General features: G+C 40.8%; 1 protein-coding gene across 1 annotated transcript; it reads right to left on the reverse strand.

The window, feature by feature from the left end:
• Positions 1 to 4,377: 4,377 nt before the first annotated feature.
• LOC147661042 (olfactory receptor 8U9-like) lies at positions 4,378 to 5,346 on the reverse strand. The gene has a single exon (XM_086951373.1). It carries the CDS (start codon positions 5,344 to 5,346, stop codon positions 4,378 to 4,380), a length of 969 nt encoding a protein of 322 aa, XP_086807499.1.
• Positions 5,347 to 19,967: the final 14,621 nt, after the last annotated feature.

The following is a 19,967-nucleotide window of genomic DNA, read 5'->3' on the forward strand; positions in this document are numbered from 1 at the left end:
CAATCACCTCACTGACCCTCTCCCCGCAAATGCGGTTAAAGATCTTACCCCTTTGCTACTACCTCTCTGGACCAAAATCATCAACAGCTTACTTCTACAAGGTTGCATCTCTGACTCCCTAAAGGTGGGGATGGTGTCTCCCATCCACACGGTACACTTCCGCCCAACTCCCAATATTCCCACCTTGGCCAAACTTCTGGAAAAATTTGTTCAACACCAACTGACAAAACATATTGATCACTTCAACCTTCTAAACAAACACCAACCTGGCTTCGGTGCAAACCACAGCACGGAATCAGCCATGACACACATCATTGGTGATGCACTACAAATACTTGATCAAAACGAAGCATGCCTTCTTATCCTACTAGACCTCTCCTCAGCGTTCGATACGGTCAAACATGAGCACTTGATACATCTGTTGAAACACAGAATGGGTTTATCAGGATCAGTGCTCAAGTGGTTTACCTCTTTTCTTCAAAACCGGACTAAAAAATTCAAGGTTAACAACACTCTGTCCAAACCCATTCCAGTTACGCTAGGAGTCCCATAAGGTTCCTCGCTATCCCCTTCACTCTTTAGCGTATTCATGGAACCACTCACCGATATGCTACAGACATCCAGCGTGCAATTTCACATGTATGCCAACGATACCCAATTGTACCTCAAGATCAAAACCCTGGACGACATTAGTTTGCTTCACACTACTCTTAAGACCAGCCAAACATGGCTGGCAGAGAATCACCTAAAATTGAATGCTGTAGAAACTGAATTCCTCCTTATTGCTCCACCCGCCAAAGTCCCCATAATGCACAACTGAATCAAACACCTTACATCACTCAACGTTCAACCAACCATTGTGGATTCGGAAAAATCATTGGGTATAACTCTGGACTGCAACCTCAATATGCATAAACACATAAGTAACGCAACGAAGGAAGAAAACTTTCAGATTAATACACTAAGGAAGCTGAAGCCCTTCCTACCTCCCAATGACTTAAAGATGGCGGTTCAGGCTCTAGTTCTACTGCGGCTTAACTATGGAAGTGTCTCGCTATGAGGTCTCCCCAAAGCCACTACAGCTCCCTTAAGAGCCTCTACCATCACCGCAGCAAGACTCATCACTGGCACGAAAAGAAGGGTCCACATCTCCCCTGACCTAACATCTCTAAACTGGCTGCCATTTGAAGGCAGAATCCCCCTGAAAATAGCGTGCATGACACATAAGGCCTTACATCATAATGCACCCAGCTATCTCACACAAAAACTCACAATATCCGGCGGGACAAGTTTAACAAGAAGTGCTGAAAACTTCCTTTTGAAACCACAAAAATTCAACAAGAAAAAAACGTATAATCGTTCCTTCTCATGTATGGCACCCAGGATATGGCATGCCCTTCCACCGTAAATAAGACTGAACCCTTCCCCCTCATCCTTTAAACTGGAAGTAAAAGGCATCCTCATGGCAAAATTCACGTACACACAGCCTCATGTACCTGTGAGAACCTCCATTCCCTTCATCAAACTTATCAACCTAATCAATATATTTGCCATTACCATGATTCGTCTGTTTGCCCTTGTTCTGCACCTTACTGCTATGCTTTTTGTATGCTCAGTGTTGTTCTATATACTTGACGTTCCTATCATTATTTTACTACCATGACCCATCAGGCCTCTCCTGTTCTGCATCATATTGATTTGTCTTTTGTATTTTTTGCTTTCCGATGCTATATATCATGGTCCTGCTTATCTTTAATGTTTTATATAACTAAACAAATTAACTGTAAAGTGCTCTGATACCCGCAAAGGTCTTGTCCGCGCTCTATAAAACATTCAAAATAAATTAAAAAAAAAATTAAAAAATTGTGTTTGGACCATGCAATGTGGTGCTTGTCCGACGCACACCCTAAAAGGCAATTTATCAATACAAGCAAGGCCACTTTGCATAGCCTTGCATGGCTTGATAAATCAGGAGTAAAGCAACACATGTCAAACCACGGCATTACAGGGGCATTGTGTGGGTGTTCCTATAGAACTCTTATGGATTTAGATGCACTTCCAGATGTACCATTGGAGGTAGACCTGGAAATGGGCCAAAATGCTAGGCATTTGCAGGTGAGGCAAAACAAGCAAGGAGAAATATCTCTCTTTTACTTCCTATTTCTATGCATGCTGCATTCTGCAGTATGCATAGATATAGGAATGTGCCTCAGGTGATTATTTATTTGCAGGTAGGTGCCCCTACCTGCACAAAAACAATCCTGCATCTAATGCAGACACCCTTGCACCATGGTGCAACAGTGTTTGTGATGGTGGTAGGCAGCCCATTGTGCACCAGTAATAAATAGGGTTCATTGATGCATTTTCCTTGTAACGCAGCACAGCAAGGTGACCTGCTGCACTGCGTTACTTTTACATAAATATGCCCCTAAGTCCAAAGGTATAAATGATGAGCAGGTGAAGGTGTTAAATGCTCCTGCTTGACATGAGGACTCTGAAGGTTGCACATTTTTATTTCAACTGATAGGAGCTTTTCCAGTAAAAGCAATGGCTTCAGTAGACCCTCGTAAAATGCTCATCCTGGTTTTAGTGGACTTCTTTGAATAAAGAGTTCAGCAGTGAAGGATTTTGACGTCCATCGCAAAGACTAAGAGCCTGATTACGATTGCAAAAGGACTTTGGGAGTCAAGCTCTGATTCTAACCACAGTACCCTTAATATCAAATGATTTCATTATTGAAAGAACTACATTAATTAATATACATGGAACATTTAATGTTAGGCAAACTAGCCTGTGAACTACTTGTGTGCCAGCGTCTGCATTGCTCTTGCTGCAGCAAGTCCACATAATTCAAAGTTATTTGCTGTTTTAACCCATATCATTCCCCAGCAACGCCCCCTCATCCACAGCAGACAATAATTCTGAATAAAAGAGGGTGACCAGTTGTTATTAGTTTTCTTTATATGCAATTTTTTCCCTAGAAGTTAGGGGACATTAAATGGTTTAATTTATCTCTGAATGGCATGGTAAGCATGGCAAATAAACAACAATAGGGATGATTTTTATGAACCGTCCTAAACTCGATGGCAATTACAAACCAATTTGGCTAGCACAGGGGCCACTGAAAGTTAGTTCAGGATGGTAGAGCCAGCTCACGTCTCTTGTCTCGAACATTCTAAGGGGCATATCAACAAGGCGGCGATAAAAAATTATCGCCGCTTTTGCGTCCGTTTTTGGCTGAAAAGCGGCGATAGTTATATCGCTATATCAGCAAGGTCACACTATCGCGTGAATGCTTGCCTTAGCGCCCTTTCCCATAACGCCCACCTTTGCATCTCTAATGAGATGCAAAGGTGGGCGTTCCAGCTCAAAATAACTGGAGAAATGTCGCTAACCTAAGTTTGGGTATCGCTACTTTCCTTACTCCTGCTTCAAGACTGACTTACCCATGATAGCCTATGTAAGGTGGATATCATGGATAAGTATGCCTTGCCCTATCATCAAGCTATCGCCAAACTTTGTGAGATTATTGCTGGATTTCCAGCGATAATCTCACATTTGTCAGTTAGCGCTTGTAATTGTATTGCTTTTGAGATAAATGTTGCTAATAGCACGCTATCTCAGCGATAAAATTCCACGTTACCTGGCGATAATTATCCTAGCGCTAAGTGCGCTTAGCGATAATTATCGCTGGTCCTTGATGAAATGCCCCCAAGTGAGGAAGACAAAGTGAGAGGAGTACCTTTCACCACCCTACTAAAAAATGAGACCTGTGTTTCTTAAAGTACTAGCAAATGGAACAAGGAGCAGTGGAATAGAAATGGTAGGATGGAGAGGGTTGTTCTTAGACGTTATTGCCAATGTAAACAGCCTTGAAAAATGCATTTTGTTTGGTCACATTTAACTTGTTTTAGCAACAGGACAAGATCCATAATCTCCACATCAAATGATTTGAACAGTACTGTTTGCGTTGTATATATTAGTATTACTTCAAAGTTACAAGTGAATTGACATATGTGAAATTATATGATAAACTTTATGTGTGACACCAATGGTATTCATTTTGTCATACTTCTGCCTATGATTTTAGCACATAGTAATTGACATCTGGACCACTAAATGCCATAAAACATATAGCTTAGCGATTGGATCAGCAGCCTCATTCAGAAATTTAAGTGGGTTATGTAAATTTCACATTTCAACTTAAATATTTAGGTTTCAGTGAGATGGCCTGCTAGACAGTAATGGTAAATTTCAGATCTGTTTCAGAAGAAGCAATAATTCATTGGTACAAATGTTTGTCATCGAACATGCACCGCACAAGTCATCATACACCGTGACACCTATCTTTAAATACTGATATGAAATGTCCATGAATTATCTATCAATCGTTTTTGAGCCACAGAGAGGGTTTCTGCAGAATGTTATTTTCTTCAAAGATTCCTTAACTTCCTGATTCCTCAGGCTGTAGATCAATGGATTGGACATTGGAATTACTACTGTGTACAAAACTGAGGCGGCTCGCTCTGTTTCAGGAGAATAAAGTGAAGGTGGCCGCAAGTACATGAAGAGGACCGCTCCATAGAAAAGAATCACGCATGTTAGGTGGGATGCACACGTAGAGAAAGTCCTTTGCCTACCTGCCACAGATGGGATTTTGAGCAAGGCAGATATAATGTATGTATAGGACATTAATATAGTCACAAGAGATGTGCCACCAACCATTGCTGCACAAAGAAATATCACAGTCTCATTAATGAATGTGTCTGTGCAAGACAACTTCAAGAGGGGTCTAACATCACAGATGAAATGGTCCACCACTCTTGCCTGGCAGAACTTTAACCTAAATGTCAGGCTGACCTGCAACAAAGACTGAACCGTGCCCAGTGCAAAGGATGCAGCTACTAGTTGAATGCATAGTCCACCAGTCATGATTGTGGTATAATGTAGGGGCCTGCAGATAGCAACGTAGCGATCAAGGGCCATCACAGATAATAGGAGACATTCTGTTGATCCAAAGGCAGAGAAGAAGAACAGCTGTGCAGCACATCCAATGAGAGTAATCCTTCCTTCTTTGTGGAGGATATTAGCTAGGGTGTTAGGAACTACAACAGATGAGTAGCAGATGTCCAAGAGAGACAGAGTGGTGAGGAAGAAGTACATAGGTGTGTGAAGGTGAGGGCTCAGCCTAATGAGCAAGATGAAGCTTCCATTTCCTAGAATTGTAATCAGATACATGACTGAGAACACCATGAAGAGAAGGGGTTTTAAATCTGGGTTCACTGCAAAGCCTGCCAGGATGAAATCTGTCAGCAATGTCTTGTTCAATTCCTCTGACAAAAGCATGCCTATATAGATATCTTCTAGAAGAAAATGAATAATCTATCAAATTTACATAGAGTAGTAATATAAATGTAAGTATGAAAAGAGCATATGGATGGAGGTACATATGGCTATCTATAATGTTTATTAAGATTTAAATCAAAGATGTTTCCATCAGATTTCCAAGCTGTACATGGAGTGAAAATCACATAACAATTACCAAAGTTTCAGTGCAGGTGAAAAATATACATGTCAGTCATCATGAACAACTTTACATGCGATTCATTGAGAACTGCAGTTAAAATACAGCAGTAAAAGGGATTTGTAGTCCGTCTTGTGATAGACATGGGTTTGTAACCATGATGTTGCAAAGCACAGAATCGTAACCAAATGCAGTTGTTCAACAGGTGTCTCCACCAAATTTTCATTTACAATGAAGTATTGTATTTGACATCTGCACCTATGTTCTGTAAAAGGTCAGAGATTACAAAACCAATGCAGCGATAGGGATCTGTGATCTGTTGCAGGCCTCGTGTCTGTATTTGCAGCTGGCAGCAAGAATTCACAGATGGAGTAGTACCTAGTTTAAACTGCTAGGACAGGATTTGTTTGAATTTGCACTGTGCCAGAACTGTCTTTCTAATTTTGTACCAAAGAATTGCCTGGCACATTGAAGAATCTGGGCATAAATAGAGCAGCATATTTGCCTGAACATTTCTACTTTAGCAACTCATATGAAACAGGCTGTAGGTGGGCATAGACGATGTTTACCACAGGGTTACAATATTACAACTACATGTGTGATGTCATCACCCATTTTGGAATGCCAACAATATTAACCCTCATAAGAAAGAATTAAACGTTTGTAACCAATAGCTAATTTTTCAACACCTTTCTTTACCTATTAATTTTAGTTTGCTTAATCCAATATTTCACAAAGGTTCAGCTACCCTTGCTCAGAAACTCAAACTATCAGATAATTACGAGCTCTCTCTTCTGTAAGAAAACACCAGACAGTAACTGAAATGTTCACCAACCAAAATAAACACTACACACAAATGTGATTAGCAAGGCAACAATTCAACCTGCCTAGGGGCAAGAGACTTGGTAGAGCATGATTCTGAATTTGTTGATCCGAAGTTAAGATACTGACTAGGGGCCCGATTCACAGAATGATTTTAAGACTCAATCCTAAACTTACTCCTATTTTGGTATTCACAGAATGCACTTACTACTTTTGGCATTCACAGAAGTTAGGATGTTGTCTTAAGTCTGTATTAAATCTGTCTTAAGTCTGTCTTAAGTTTGTCTTAAGACAAATTTAAGACAAAATCCTAACTGCTGTGTTATATCAGGGAGGTGTATTCATCTCTGAACATTCCTTTTATATCCCCTGAGGAGAGTTTCACCTCCGACTATCCGAAAAAAGAACTAATGATCAGATTGCATGGGCTGACGAGGGCTTCAGGGGATTGACAAGACTTCTGGAAGAGTTTGGTGGTCTAATACTTATCCATTTCCCCAGTGTGTGGCAATATTATATCCACCCACTATGGGTACATTTTAACAAGGTTCGGTCTCAATTTAGATCATTTTAGGGTGGCTTACCTTTGGGAGACCAATGGACTAATAAAGGAGGAACTGTTCTTGTGACAGTTGGTTTGTTCAATGCACAATGCACTTTGTTTTCTTTTGCACTTTTCACCCTGCTTTCAGAGTGAGATTTATAAGGCCCCATATTAAAGATTTTGGGTAGTATAGTAAGACCTTGTTGTTTTTACAATCCATTCCTAACCATGCTCATCAATGTTAAGTTATGTATTCGGTGCAGTGAGCATTCGGAAGCCTTTTCCTGATTTTTTGCCATGACTATATCCAGTTGATTGTGTTTATCACGTTCTTATTGACATATGCTACTTTTTGCTTTCGAGCTATGTGCTAGTTGTGGATGTTCATCAGAATACTTATTTATTTATTGATGTATTCAAGTATTTATTTATTTATAAAGTTTTATATAGTGCAAACTTGACCCATGAGGGTATCAGAGCACTTTACATTCAGGATAGTTGCGTTGAAAGTTACATCAGTTACAAGAGCATAGTAATGTACAGTACACAAAAACAATGTTGCGAGAATTCTTGGTGAGAATTTGTAGGAGGGAGGGGAGGAAGGAGACATAGCAGGGAGACGAGGAGGAACTATGCCCAATACTCTGCTGGATAGGTGACGGTCAAGGTAGAAACCAGAGCCAATCTCCTCAATAGCTGTCTAGCAGCTCCATCGGGCATCAGCCATGTTGCTCAGGACTCAACGTTCAGGAAAACCAGTTTTGAGTTGATATGATATAAGGAGTTTATATGGCGCTGGCTAGGCCCGAAGGTATCCAAGCGCCTTACCAGAGAATCATTGCAATATGAGGTACATCTTAAAAGATTTATATAGGGATGGCTGGACCAGGAGGTATTAGAACGCTTTACCAGAGGATCGTTGCATTACATGTTACATCAGTAACAATAGCGTAGTAAGTTACGGTAAACTAAAACAAGGTTGAGAGAATTTTCAGGAAAGAGGGGAGGAAAGAGCAATAGCAGTGTTATTAAACATGTGTTTACTCTCATTGTATTGTTGACATGTCCTGGACTTTTTATATGCGAGGGTAAGCAGGTTGTCATAATCATTAACATGGCAGACCATTAAGTAGGTTATTGCTTTTAGATTTAGACGGCCTGTGCTGCCACATTCAAACTTGTATGTTTAGCCATTGAGAGTGCATACTGAGTCGTGTGACTCTGTTTTCAATTCATTGTTGATATGATACCTGTGCTGTTTCTATAGTGTACTCTGTTTTAAATGTATTGTTAATATAGTAACTGTGCTGTTTTTTTTGTGTACTTTTTTGGTTTTCCATTTGGAAACCGAATAAAGATTAACAATGATTAAGTAAATTGCAAATACATGTTGTCCAATTTACGTCTATTAATCATTGCAAATGTTAAATCCTAAACCCTTGCCATGAAGTTGGCAATCCCACTGACAAGGGCAGAGAGTGCTAAACTAGGTGGATCTCCAGCAGGTAAAACACCATCATCCAAGTAGATTTGTCAGGATGCTGTATTGTGTGTTTACCTGTAATCTTTATTACCATGTCATATCATTCCCTTGAACCTGAAGGTTTCATTGTGGTGCAGGGAGTCAGTTTCTCCTTGAGCTCCTCTTGCTTCGCATGATGGGTAGAGAAGCGTTTACACTGTTTAAACGTGAAGCTGGTTCGCGTTGGCAATGAACATGGAGTTGTCGTTTGAAGCCTTTTATTATCTTGAGCAGGGCATTTCAATTAGGGAGCATTTTGTGGCAGCTACTGGAAAATTCAATCAATTTTTGCTGTGTATTTTTTGTATTACTACAATGTGATTATTGCACATCTGTTATGTCACTTTGTGTGTATATGAAAAGGCTTCAAACTATTTATTTGATCATTGTAGTGGTCCATTTCTCCAACATCCTGGCAAATCTAATGTTAAAAGCAATGAGTGGTTTAGAGCAGTTGATAAATATATCATTGCCATTGATGAGAAAGATTTTTCACCTAAAAAGAAACAAATAACTTTTATTTAGCATGCTCTGGGTTGTGAGTCAAGATATTTTCGACAAACTTCCTGAAGTATATCCGCCTGCTGGTCAATTCTTTCTTTGGGATGTCGACACTGAGGCTATTAGGTGCCTGGAAAAGTGCTTCACTGAACAATTAAACATAATGTTATAAAATATATATTTTTTTAAAAGGAGGCAGTTTACTGATGAACGTATTTAGGAGTACAAATGCCAATTTACCCATTTTGGCATCCAAATGCGATTTTGGTGAAAATATTTCCACTTACCTGAGAGACCAGTTTGTATTTATTTGCTTTTTGGAAGAATGTTTATCCTGCAGAATCCCAAAGGAAGTGGTAGATACTGCAAAACACATTGAACGTTCATGTATGTCTGTTAAGTCAGCTTTACGTCTGTTAAAGGTATAGCTACTGGTGAGACAGGCTCTGATGCAGTTTGCATCATTTCTGACAGAGGAAAAATGTTGGCTCCGATAAAGGAAGTAATCTTTCTTTACAGCAGAAGAAAACCCATGTTTTCAATGTAGGTAAAGTTCACATCTTGGGAATAGTCCTATCAGGCCCGTAATTGGCCAGAGATGCTATCAGTGAAGAGGTGTGATGCACCAGCCAGGGAAGCTGACTTCGGAGCACAGGGTTCACGGTTGGCTCCGTGGTTCGATCGTCGGCTCTGTTGGCAGCTCAGTTTAGCACTATGTGACTCTGGGCAATAGCTCACCTAAGGGCATATTATCAAGAACGGCGTTAAAATTATTTCCGCTTTAGCGGCAGGAAACTGATGCTAAAGTGGCGATAATGGGCTTGATAATATGCCTTTGAGAATTCCAATAGAAGCCCATGTTCACACCAGAACATGGCCGCATAACAAGGAATGAGGTCAAAAGGAAACTAAAGGAAAAACAAAAAGGTGAGCCCAAAGATCCCTAACTGAGCCTGAGCAATCCCTTTCAGAACCATGCCGACCACCTATGAAACACCAATCAAGCACTACCCAGACGAAAATCAGCACACAAAGTCCGTAGCCGAGCAAACAGGGAGGGGCTGGTCTAATGAATGATTGCACATTAAATGGGGGTATCAGAGCTGAGCAAACAGAGCAACTGGTGCAGGTTGTAAGAACAGAAGCAAAACCATCAGAACAATAAAACAACCTGTTACATCTTGCTTATGCTCTGCATTTCCCTTGCTTGGATTTCCCCATTGCTTAGCCACTGCATCTAGAAGAATGTTTGATGACACACTAGAATGTTTGGTACCTGACTGCTCTGAGTAGAGGCAGTTGATGGCAGACAGGCTGAGCGAGAGAAGAACTGCTCCTGGTGGGGTTTTTATTATTACATCTATGGTTCATTTTATTGCTAACTTAACTTGGATTAATCTACAATAAATCATACCTATTTTACTTACTGAATTCAAGAACTTTATTTGTGACAAATTGGCGATGAGGTACAGAACGGAACCTATGCGTGGAAAGAGGATTCTTTTAATGAAGTACTACTGCAACCAAGGAACTACTTAAGCCGGAAAAGAAAAGGTAAATTTACAGAAATGCCCTGGTTAACCCCACCAGTGTCCCCAGTCATCTGGACAGCCTACCATCCCAGGGCATTGTTTGATTTCAGACTGCGTGATTTGGGCTTGAATCTGAAGGAATTATAACTGCATGATTCAATCTGAAGAGAACTGTTTTAAAGTGAGAGTCTCCCACTGTTTAATTTTGGATTTAAGAAGACCTGTTTTAATGATATCTAATCTACATGCTGCATGTGAAACTTTTAAAATTGACTCAAGCCTCTAACAAAACCAAGTTTAAAAAAAAAAAAAGTGAACTTTCCATTTTCAAAGAAAAGAATGATTTCTCCATTTTTGCCCAACAGAAAAAGGCTAAATAGTGCTTTTAGCAAGAGGCAGTTTCAAGTACATTAAACCTGTGAGTTAACTGTCAAGATTTGAGGACACTCTTGTTATATTTATCAACTTCACGTTGTTCCTGACAAGTGCTTAGGTTTAAACATTGGTCATGCATTGAAATTAAAAGCGTCAAGTTTCTGAAGCAAGAGATGTTTCTTTCTACTTTTTGGCAGTCATGCTACCAACATGTCCATGGTGATTTTAAGACATTTCTGCAAAATTACTCGTGTTGTGTTAAATTACATTTTCTCAAGGAGCCGAATTGTCAAGAGATGTGTGTAATTTGTGACAAAAGGAGCTTTTTATTTCCATGTTTTTAAGTGTAAATTGAGCAAAAATCGAGCGGAAATAGAGCCATTTAACCCCTTGACAGTTTAACTACCTTTCTCAATTTTAAATTTCCAGCGCGTGTGTCCACGCTCTTACCTGCTTCTTTCTTGGTTTTCTGTGACGCTGTGTTGGAGTGTCATCTGTTTCCTCTCTTCAGCGCGTTTGGTGCATGGTTGCACTGTGAGCCACTCGGCACTACGTGAGGAAACGTGCCTCCATTTTGGAATCTTCTGCCAACCACAACGCTATGGAGTCCTGCCTTGCCATGCATGAGAGTGTTTTGTTTTTGCCAACCACGATGTTTTTTTTGTTTCAACAAAACTTTACTCAGCGCGAGTCATCACAACGTGGTTATGTCCTTGATCTGCTCTGCTTTTGTTTTCTTTGATGCCGGCTGCAATGTTTTCCCAGCAATTTTTAGAATTTGTTTTTCAACAATTTAAGCACTGTTATTAATGGAGCGCCGTGTTAACTTTGAGGTACTGTTCTTACATGAAGCTATTTCATTTGAAAGCCAGCATTTTTCTCAGTGACAGGCACACCCTTGACTTTAAGGAAGTGGTGTTATGATTTAATAAAACCTGCCTGTTTATGCTTTTGTTTTAAATTTTAGGAATATTTACAGTGTAACGTTTTATTTAACCTGCAAATTTTTTCATTTATGTATTTCTGGGAAGACTGCACATCATTTTAGTTGCCATGTTTTTTTTTCTTCTTATATGAGTTGCATGCGTGTACTTTGCATGTGTGTACTTTGTATGTGTGTACTTTGCATGATGTATTTTGAATATGGGAGCCATGTTTATGCTCAACGTATGTTGAGGTGCCCTATCATTTTTATTCAGATTTCTGGTTTTAGTTATTTATGGAGTGAGCCATTATTATGCTCTACTTTTGGTTGTGGTGCTCAATTTGTTTTTTTTCTGTTCATTTGCAGATATTTTTGATTCTGATATGCTGATTTGAACCACAAGTGTGCTCAATTTGTTTTTGAGGTGTTCAATGCTATTTTGTTTTTGTTGAAGATTAATTGTTCAGGTGTTTGAACTTATTAGAGTGTATTTTTGCTGGAGCCACTTCGGTGCTCATGTTTGAGGCGCTCCATTTTGGATATGTACTTTTGAGGGAGCCACTTCGGTGCTCATTTTTGGGGCGCTCCATCCTTTTCAATTGTTTAATGTTGTGAAGAGCCGTAGGTTGCTCAATTTTCTGGTTTGGGACTCTGAGGGGTTCAATTGTTTAATGCTGTGAAGAGCTGTAGTTGCTCAATTTTCTTGTTATGGACTCTGAGGGGTTCAAATATTTGATATTTAGAAGAGCCGTAGTTGCTCAATTTTCTTGTTATGGACTCTGAGGAGTTCCATTGTTTAATGTTGTTAAAAGCCGCAAGTTACTCTATTGCCTGATATGAACCACGGAAGTGCTCTAATGTTTAGAGGAGTTCATATAGTATTTATTTTGGATATGGAGGTTGTCGAAGACTATATGAACATCTGTTTAATTTTCCCTAGGAAGGGGATGGGGTCACTATATTTGTGAATGCAATTATATTTGAGTATGCAATTGTGAATATATTTGTAAATGCAATCCTTATTATATTTCAACTGTTATATATTTAAGAATGCAATGCAATGTGTTCCATTCATATGATTTGTATATATATTCTCTTATCTTTGTTTGTTGTTTTCTAAGGAAGGGGGATGTGTTACATCTTGCTTATGCTCTGCATTTCCCTTGCTTGGATTTCCCCATTGCTTAGCCACTGCATCTAGAAGAATGTTTGATGACACACTAGAATGTTTGGTACCTGACTGCTCTGAGTAGAGGCAGTTGATGGCAGACAGGCTGAGCGAGAGAAGAACTGCTCCTGGTGGGGTTTTTATTATTACATCTATGGTTCATTTTATTGCTAACTTAACTTGGATTAATCTACAATAAATCATACCTATTTTACTTACTGAATTCAAGAACTTTATTTGTTACACTACCCCTGCAACAAGCAGCTCTCATGGGGATCTTATGAGAGGCCAACACACTGTGATATGATTCTAGGACATGAATGCACTGAATGTTTATTCATTCCTCTTGATATGCGTGTACCATAAAATTCCAATGATCTGCTAATACATGATGAACTATCATTCCTTGCCGTCCTGATGGGACATGTATTTACCCATGCTTGTGTTGATGATCATATAGCACAAGCCTAGAGTAGTACTAGTATTGTGGCGTGGTAGAGTAGTGGAAATGTTATACTACTGCATTTATTCCATATGGGAAGAATTAAACAGCTCTGTTTACTATACTCTTAAAAAAAAGAAAAAAAAAGAAATAAAGCAGCTCCAAAGCAGTTTCTGGTGTTTCATGAGCAAATAATAGCTCATTTGAAGAATAAATAATACAGGAAGGTTAAATACCATATGCACAAGTACATCTTCAGTACTGTCAACACTTAATTCATTATTGATCGTTCTTCTTGCTGTGGAGGCCCTATTTGAATTGCCCCTGTCTCAAAGAAAGTCACAGTGGCATTTTGTTAAAAAAAAAACCATCTAAGTACATATTTAGGTGGCAGGAATAAACAGATGGCCCTCTGTAAACTAGACGTAAGTGTTGCAAATAGTGACAGGGAGTTCTTGGTTTTCTTTAGATATAAATTTCTATAAAACCAGCTGCCTTCAAATTGAAAACATGAAACAAAACTCTAAAGGAAATAGTCTAATTTAGGATAAACACATTTTGAAGAGCCATCATGTCGGTATTGGCCCAAACAGGTCCGGAATTCTATGACTGCTGAAAAAACATCTTTCAATTGAGGTTTCATCTCTATTTAATAAAGTACAAATGCGAGGAGGCTGCCTAATTAACTTATTTCGAGATGTAGATCCCCTACAATATTGCAACTAGGGAGCCCTAAACTCTTCCTCTAGCTTTCACGCTCAATCATTTAACAATGACGTAGTGCTGTAGAAAATTTAATTTTGAGAGCTAAAGACTGGACATTTCATTAAATCTGCCAAAGGTCCCACTTAGCGGCTACTTCACTGTGACCAATTAAAGGAAGGTTTCATTAAACCAAGAAAGCAACCAGTATCTCGGTTGTTAGAGCAAAGCTGTAACGCCCAGTTATACCGCAATATGAAATCTTTTATTCAACCCCGTGCAAACTGCACTAATTCTCCCACTGTGCAGGCGAATTAGAGAGTGGGCGGGATTCGGGCAGCCCCTGGCCGTCCTCTGCTCACGTCCTCCGTCACGTGGGATGGACGGGGGCCGTGCGCAGCACTGAATGGATTAACATATATTGATTTACATTAGGTTTGTTGCAGAGGAGGCAGCCAACATTTGTTCAGTGCAAACCGACCCCAATTCTGTCCACATGCACATCTTCATCAACATAGGATAACATTCTAAGGTTCAATAAATTGACTACTGGCCTCAGTAAATCTGCAGAAGAAAATTGGCCAGACTCAAAGCTACAGCAGAAAATAGCTCCAGTTACACCCATCAGGCCTCCACTAAAGGACACCTGACTGCCCACCCTATTTAGAGTTCCCGCCTCCCTGGTAGGGATCTTGAACGCCTTAAATGCAACCACCAGCACAGAGGTTGCACTGAATGTATACAACTTTAACAAGTAAGCATAGCTTTGCCCGCATGGCAATGTTTTTTATTTTTTATGAACAAACTCCCTGTGTATTGGGATTGTTTATTTATTTCAGTGCTAGGGACCACCATGCATTACATCAACGTGCCTGGCGGGGAAACCGTGTGGTGGATGCACCATTATGAAAAGGCTGGACTGTCATTCAAGGAAGTTTTGAAGCCCTACAGTTGGGTACCCACTAAATGGACTCAGGTATACTGACTTCCATGAACGGGGTATCTGCAGTTCTTATTCCAGGTTACGCACAACCAACAACGTTTAAGTAACCCTCCCCCCCTAGATTTGGGAAGCAGAAGAGCAAATTGCCATGAGATTACATCAGAATAGGGGTTTGAGTAAGTGAATGTTTGAATGGCCTATACATAATGTCTTTAATGGATATTTAGGGGCATATGTATGAACTTGTCAAGAAGTGCAGCACAACAGGTCACCTTGCTGGGCTGTACTGCATGACAAGAAAAGGGCAGGAATGCACTGTATTTAAGTCAATAATGCACATTACTGCTCTCGGCCTGCTCAGGTGCACTTTAAGCAGCCTAGGACCAAAGCAGTCACCCTTGCACCATTATGTAAGGATGCCTTTGTTGCATTCAGAATTGTTTTTGTGCAGGAAGGACCACCTTCTTGCACAAAAAGAATCCTGACAGGAGTACTCCTCTTTCTATGTGATCTGCATAGAAAAGAGATTGCAATGAGGAGAAATACATATATTTCTCCTTGTAACGTCTCCCCTGGGAAGCTGTATCTTTTTGCAGCCTTCCCAGGTTTACCAGTTCTGGTAAATCTGGAAATGCATCAAAAACCATAGAAGTTGTGTGGGAACATCCATACAATGCCCATTGAACGCCTTCCCAAGGCAGAGTAAGGCAACACTGTTATTTGTGCTGCATTGCCTTACTCTAGATTTATTGAGCCACTCTAGGCTAGGCAAAGTGTCCTTGCGGGGCTACATCAATGTCATTTAGGATATTTAGCGACACAACTCCTTCTAGGTTTGTCATTCGTAATGACCTCTCATTGAAGTGTTAAGTATAATGCATAGATAAAGGCAACACTCTGCTCTCTGCCCACTACATATCCCAAACCGGGCAGATGAGCTGTGTGCAATGAAGGACAGAGGGCACACCTTTAATGTGCATTGTGCGCAGTGCTTGTCCTGAGCCACTGGTTGTAGGTGGAGCCCATCAACGCGTCTTTTTGTGGACCGAAACTTATTTAACTCCATCAGACTTTGACCTACAATAAGATAGAGAGAAACACAAAAGGGGGAAAGAAAGACAAAAAACCACTTAAAAACAGTGACAAAAAGAGAAATACAGGAAGAAAATTAAAGTGTAGGAGTCAGTTTGAGGAACAGGGAGTGTTTGGGGACGGGTTAACGTTGCATGAAGAGGAACAAATGCTTCTCGAATTTGGTATTAACCCCTTCTTAGGGTGACCAAGTGGCACTAGTGCAAATTCAGTACCGAGAGTGTAAAAATTCAGGACAAAGGGTCAAAATTCAGGACAAAAATTCAGGACAAAGGGTCAAAATTCAGGACAAAAGGTACATTTTACAGACACATCAGAGAAGGTTGCACAATAGTATATACGTAAGTAAATAGACAACCACTAAAGTACAAGTGGAAATAAGTTTATATTAGGTTGAGACAATTGTGACTTCATGGTTTGTCAGTATGCATGCAGCTTTAAGCAAATGTTCAGGTCTTTTTGTGGTAACAAAACCGCCCCCACCTTTCCAGCTCCCAGAGAAATCACCTGTTGCCCGCTCTGGCCAGTCTGGCCTTGCTACCACCCTCCAATGTCACACCTCATCTTCACATAGACCCTCTCTCATGAGTATTTAATTTCTACTCATCCCAAGTATGTAGGGCAGAGTGTTGGAGTGCGCTACAACACACACTTATTATTTAGAGCCAATCACTCATATAAATGTGAAAGTCAATGTATAGGAAATGATGCTTAAGATAATGGGGCTTACAATGTGTAATCATACTTTCATCCATCATTCAGTCTTTCACCATTCATCCTGTCCTTGCATCTGTGTGACCATCCATGTCCATATTCATCCATTTACCAACCTATCCCTCATGTATTCTTCCATCCATCATTCACTCATCCATCCCTCAATCCACCCTTTTACACATTCAACATCCATCCATCCACCCTTTCACCCTACCCATCTGTAGACTCATCCATCCGCTCTTCCCCCCATCCATTCATTCATCCATCCATTCACTCATCCATCCAGCCATTTACCCATCCGGCCATCTTTTCACTTACTCATTCATCCATCCAGTCACTCATCCATCCACCCATTCACCTGTTTAGTCATCCATTTCGCCATCCCCTTTCTCTTTCAATTCCCCTTTCACTTAGCCATCCACCCACCCATCCATCCACTCATCCACTCACGAATACATCCATTCAAACTATCATTCATCTATCCTTTCACTCATCCCTCCCTCCTTTCTCTCATCCATCCACCCTTTCACTCCTTCACTCATCTATCCATCCTTTTGGCCATCTACCCGCCCTTTCACTCACTCATCTAGCCTTACATCCACCCTTTCACTCATCAGTCCTTCAATCCACCTTTTCATTTATCAATTCATCAATTCATCCATCATTTCACTCATCCATCCGCCCATTCACTGGCCCATCATCAACCCTTTCACTCATGCATTCCATTCATCCATCATTTTACTCATCTATAAAGCCATCCATCCACTGATCCCTTCACTTGCTTACTCACTCACCTTTTCACATTAATTATGAGACCCATCAAGAACTCCACCCTCGCAGTAGTTCCTAAAGCAAGGGGTGGGGCAGGGTTCACTATGCCCCTGCACATAGGCAATCTGAAAAAGTGAAAGGCATGAGTCATGCATGATGCACAGTGCCTGGACGTGGGGCGGCTGTGACATAGTGTTGTTTCCAGAGCTTTAAGTAGGATGAAAAAACTAGGGGGGTCTCTCCAAAAGGGTGTTTGATGTAATAAAATGTGTGGCTTAAAACACATGAGCAAAAAATCTGTGCTTAATAAAATGTGCCGCCCGACTGGTATGTTTGCTTCTGTCATTGCTTCCAGATATATAATAGAATTAAGGTTACATTTAGAACAAGTGACCATACACCTACAAGAAGCCTGAACTATTGGCTTTGTCAATGGTAGTTAGTTGCATAAAATAAAAAAGCAAATCATGGCTGCCATACTATAACTATATTCCTTTCCTTTGAACTTCTTTCACTGCCTTCCTGACATTTTTGATATTCCATGTGACATAATGCCCTGTCCTGGACCGAGCCAGCTGGAGGCCACCACATGCTGTTCCAGCCCAGACTGATGTGTTGTCATTCTGTATGTTGTAATCAGCCCCACACAGAATGACAAAGGGTGAGGTGGTGCTGCTCTTGTGCTCGCAGGAGAGGGTGCTCTTGAGTTCGGAGGAGGAGTGTGAGGCTGCCCCTTCAGGAAGCTGAGGCCTTTTGCAGGGGAACAGCTCTGCTACCTGAAAGGCCCAAAATTATGGACAAAAGGCGTCCAAAAGGGATCCTCATGGACCACGGACGTGAGGTCCGTTGTCGGACTGTCGGTGAAATTTACAGACGGTTGGTCACCCTACCCCTTCTGCAGAACCCACGGCAGCTCCTGAGCAAACGTTTGGGACACTGCACGTATTATTTTGCAAATTAAGCACTGCTGGAGCGTGCACGCATCATTCTACTGCGCAGTAGGAACAATGGCCTGTAAGAGAAAGCAGGCCTTCGAGTCCACCTTACCTTTCACTACTCAATGGCACAGCTTCGCAAGGGGCTGGTTCACAGTGCCGAGGATAGATACATTACTGACGTGTCATCAGGACAGGAGGGCATGCAGTAGACATTAGAACATGTAGTACATTAATAACAGGACTTGCAGTCTAAGCTCCCACATTTTCTCTCAATCTGTAGAACAGAAACAGAGAGGCCAATGGTTTTGAGCACAGCTGTTTTGAGCATGTGTATCAAACACTCAGCTTTCACCTTTCTCCTTTCGCCAATCTGGTCAAGTGAGAAGCACCGTTGGATGAAAATATTTAGTCTGCAGAGCACATTACAAGCCTAATCATTCACTCCTGCTCCATGCTCGATTTTAAGGCAGTTGCCTATGGATATATGCCCTAAATGGACACCACTGCTGCTCCGTTCCTTTTTCCGAGTGCGTCCTTTCCTGCACTCCGATCTCCAACATGGGGTTATTTAAAAGATGAGAGCAGCAGCCTTACCTCGTTGATATCCTTTTCCTAGAGACAGGTCCAAGTGATGAATAGTTAAAACTACCACGTGGAGGGGAGAAGTCATGAGGGGGGGCACAAACAAACAAGACTGCACGAAATTGTAGAATAAAAGCAGTTGAGGGCAGGGGCGGCTGGTGACATTTGAAAGTAGCAGGGCGTAAATGTTGCGGGATGAGTGTACTGTGGCGAGCAAGCGTGGCGAGCGCGTCTAACTGCGATAAGTGAGGTTTGGGGGTTCCCCCGCGAAAATTTTGAAAAAAGAGAAGGCAAATGGTACATTTTTAAGAAAATTTGAGAAAGCAAGAAAGTTCATAAAACAATTGTGAAAGTATAGCTATGACATCAATAAAGAGATTTCATATGATAATGTAGGTGGCTGCTTATCCAATATAACCAAAGAACTTCATAACAGACTTCGAGTTAAAAATGCTGATTATCTCACAGATTTCTTTATTTATTGATATATCTTTAGAAATTAAATAAACTGAAGAATTACAAGCTATTGTAATTTGTTGGACTGGACACAGTGAGACAGTAAGGAATGAACATTAAAAGCTAGCTTTGTGGTAGCTGAGCAGAGCTACAGGCGGTGAGTAGCCTGTGTCAATCTCCTGATGTGGCAGAGTAGTGCCACAAAAAGGGGCATAAGAAAATACCCCCAACAGTGTTAAAAGGATGTCCCCAACAGAGTGATTGTGAGATGGAGGTCTCACTCTCTGCTCCCAGTATAAAACCAAATGCCACTGCCCACTGATCTCAAAACGTTCTTTCTTCCATCCTGTGCCTGCTTAGTAGGGAACCAGGTCATTGAAGCCCTCCGAACTTGTTCCAGAACCCTGTTGCTCG

Source organism: Lissotriton vulgaris, unplaced genomic scaffold, assembly GCF_964263255.1.
Source record: "Lissotriton vulgaris unplaced genomic scaffold, aLisVul1.2 SCAFFOLD_5623, whole genome shotgun sequence".
Lineage (NCBI taxonomy): Eukaryota > Metazoa > Chordata > Amphibia > Caudata > Salamandridae > Lissotriton > Lissotriton vulgaris.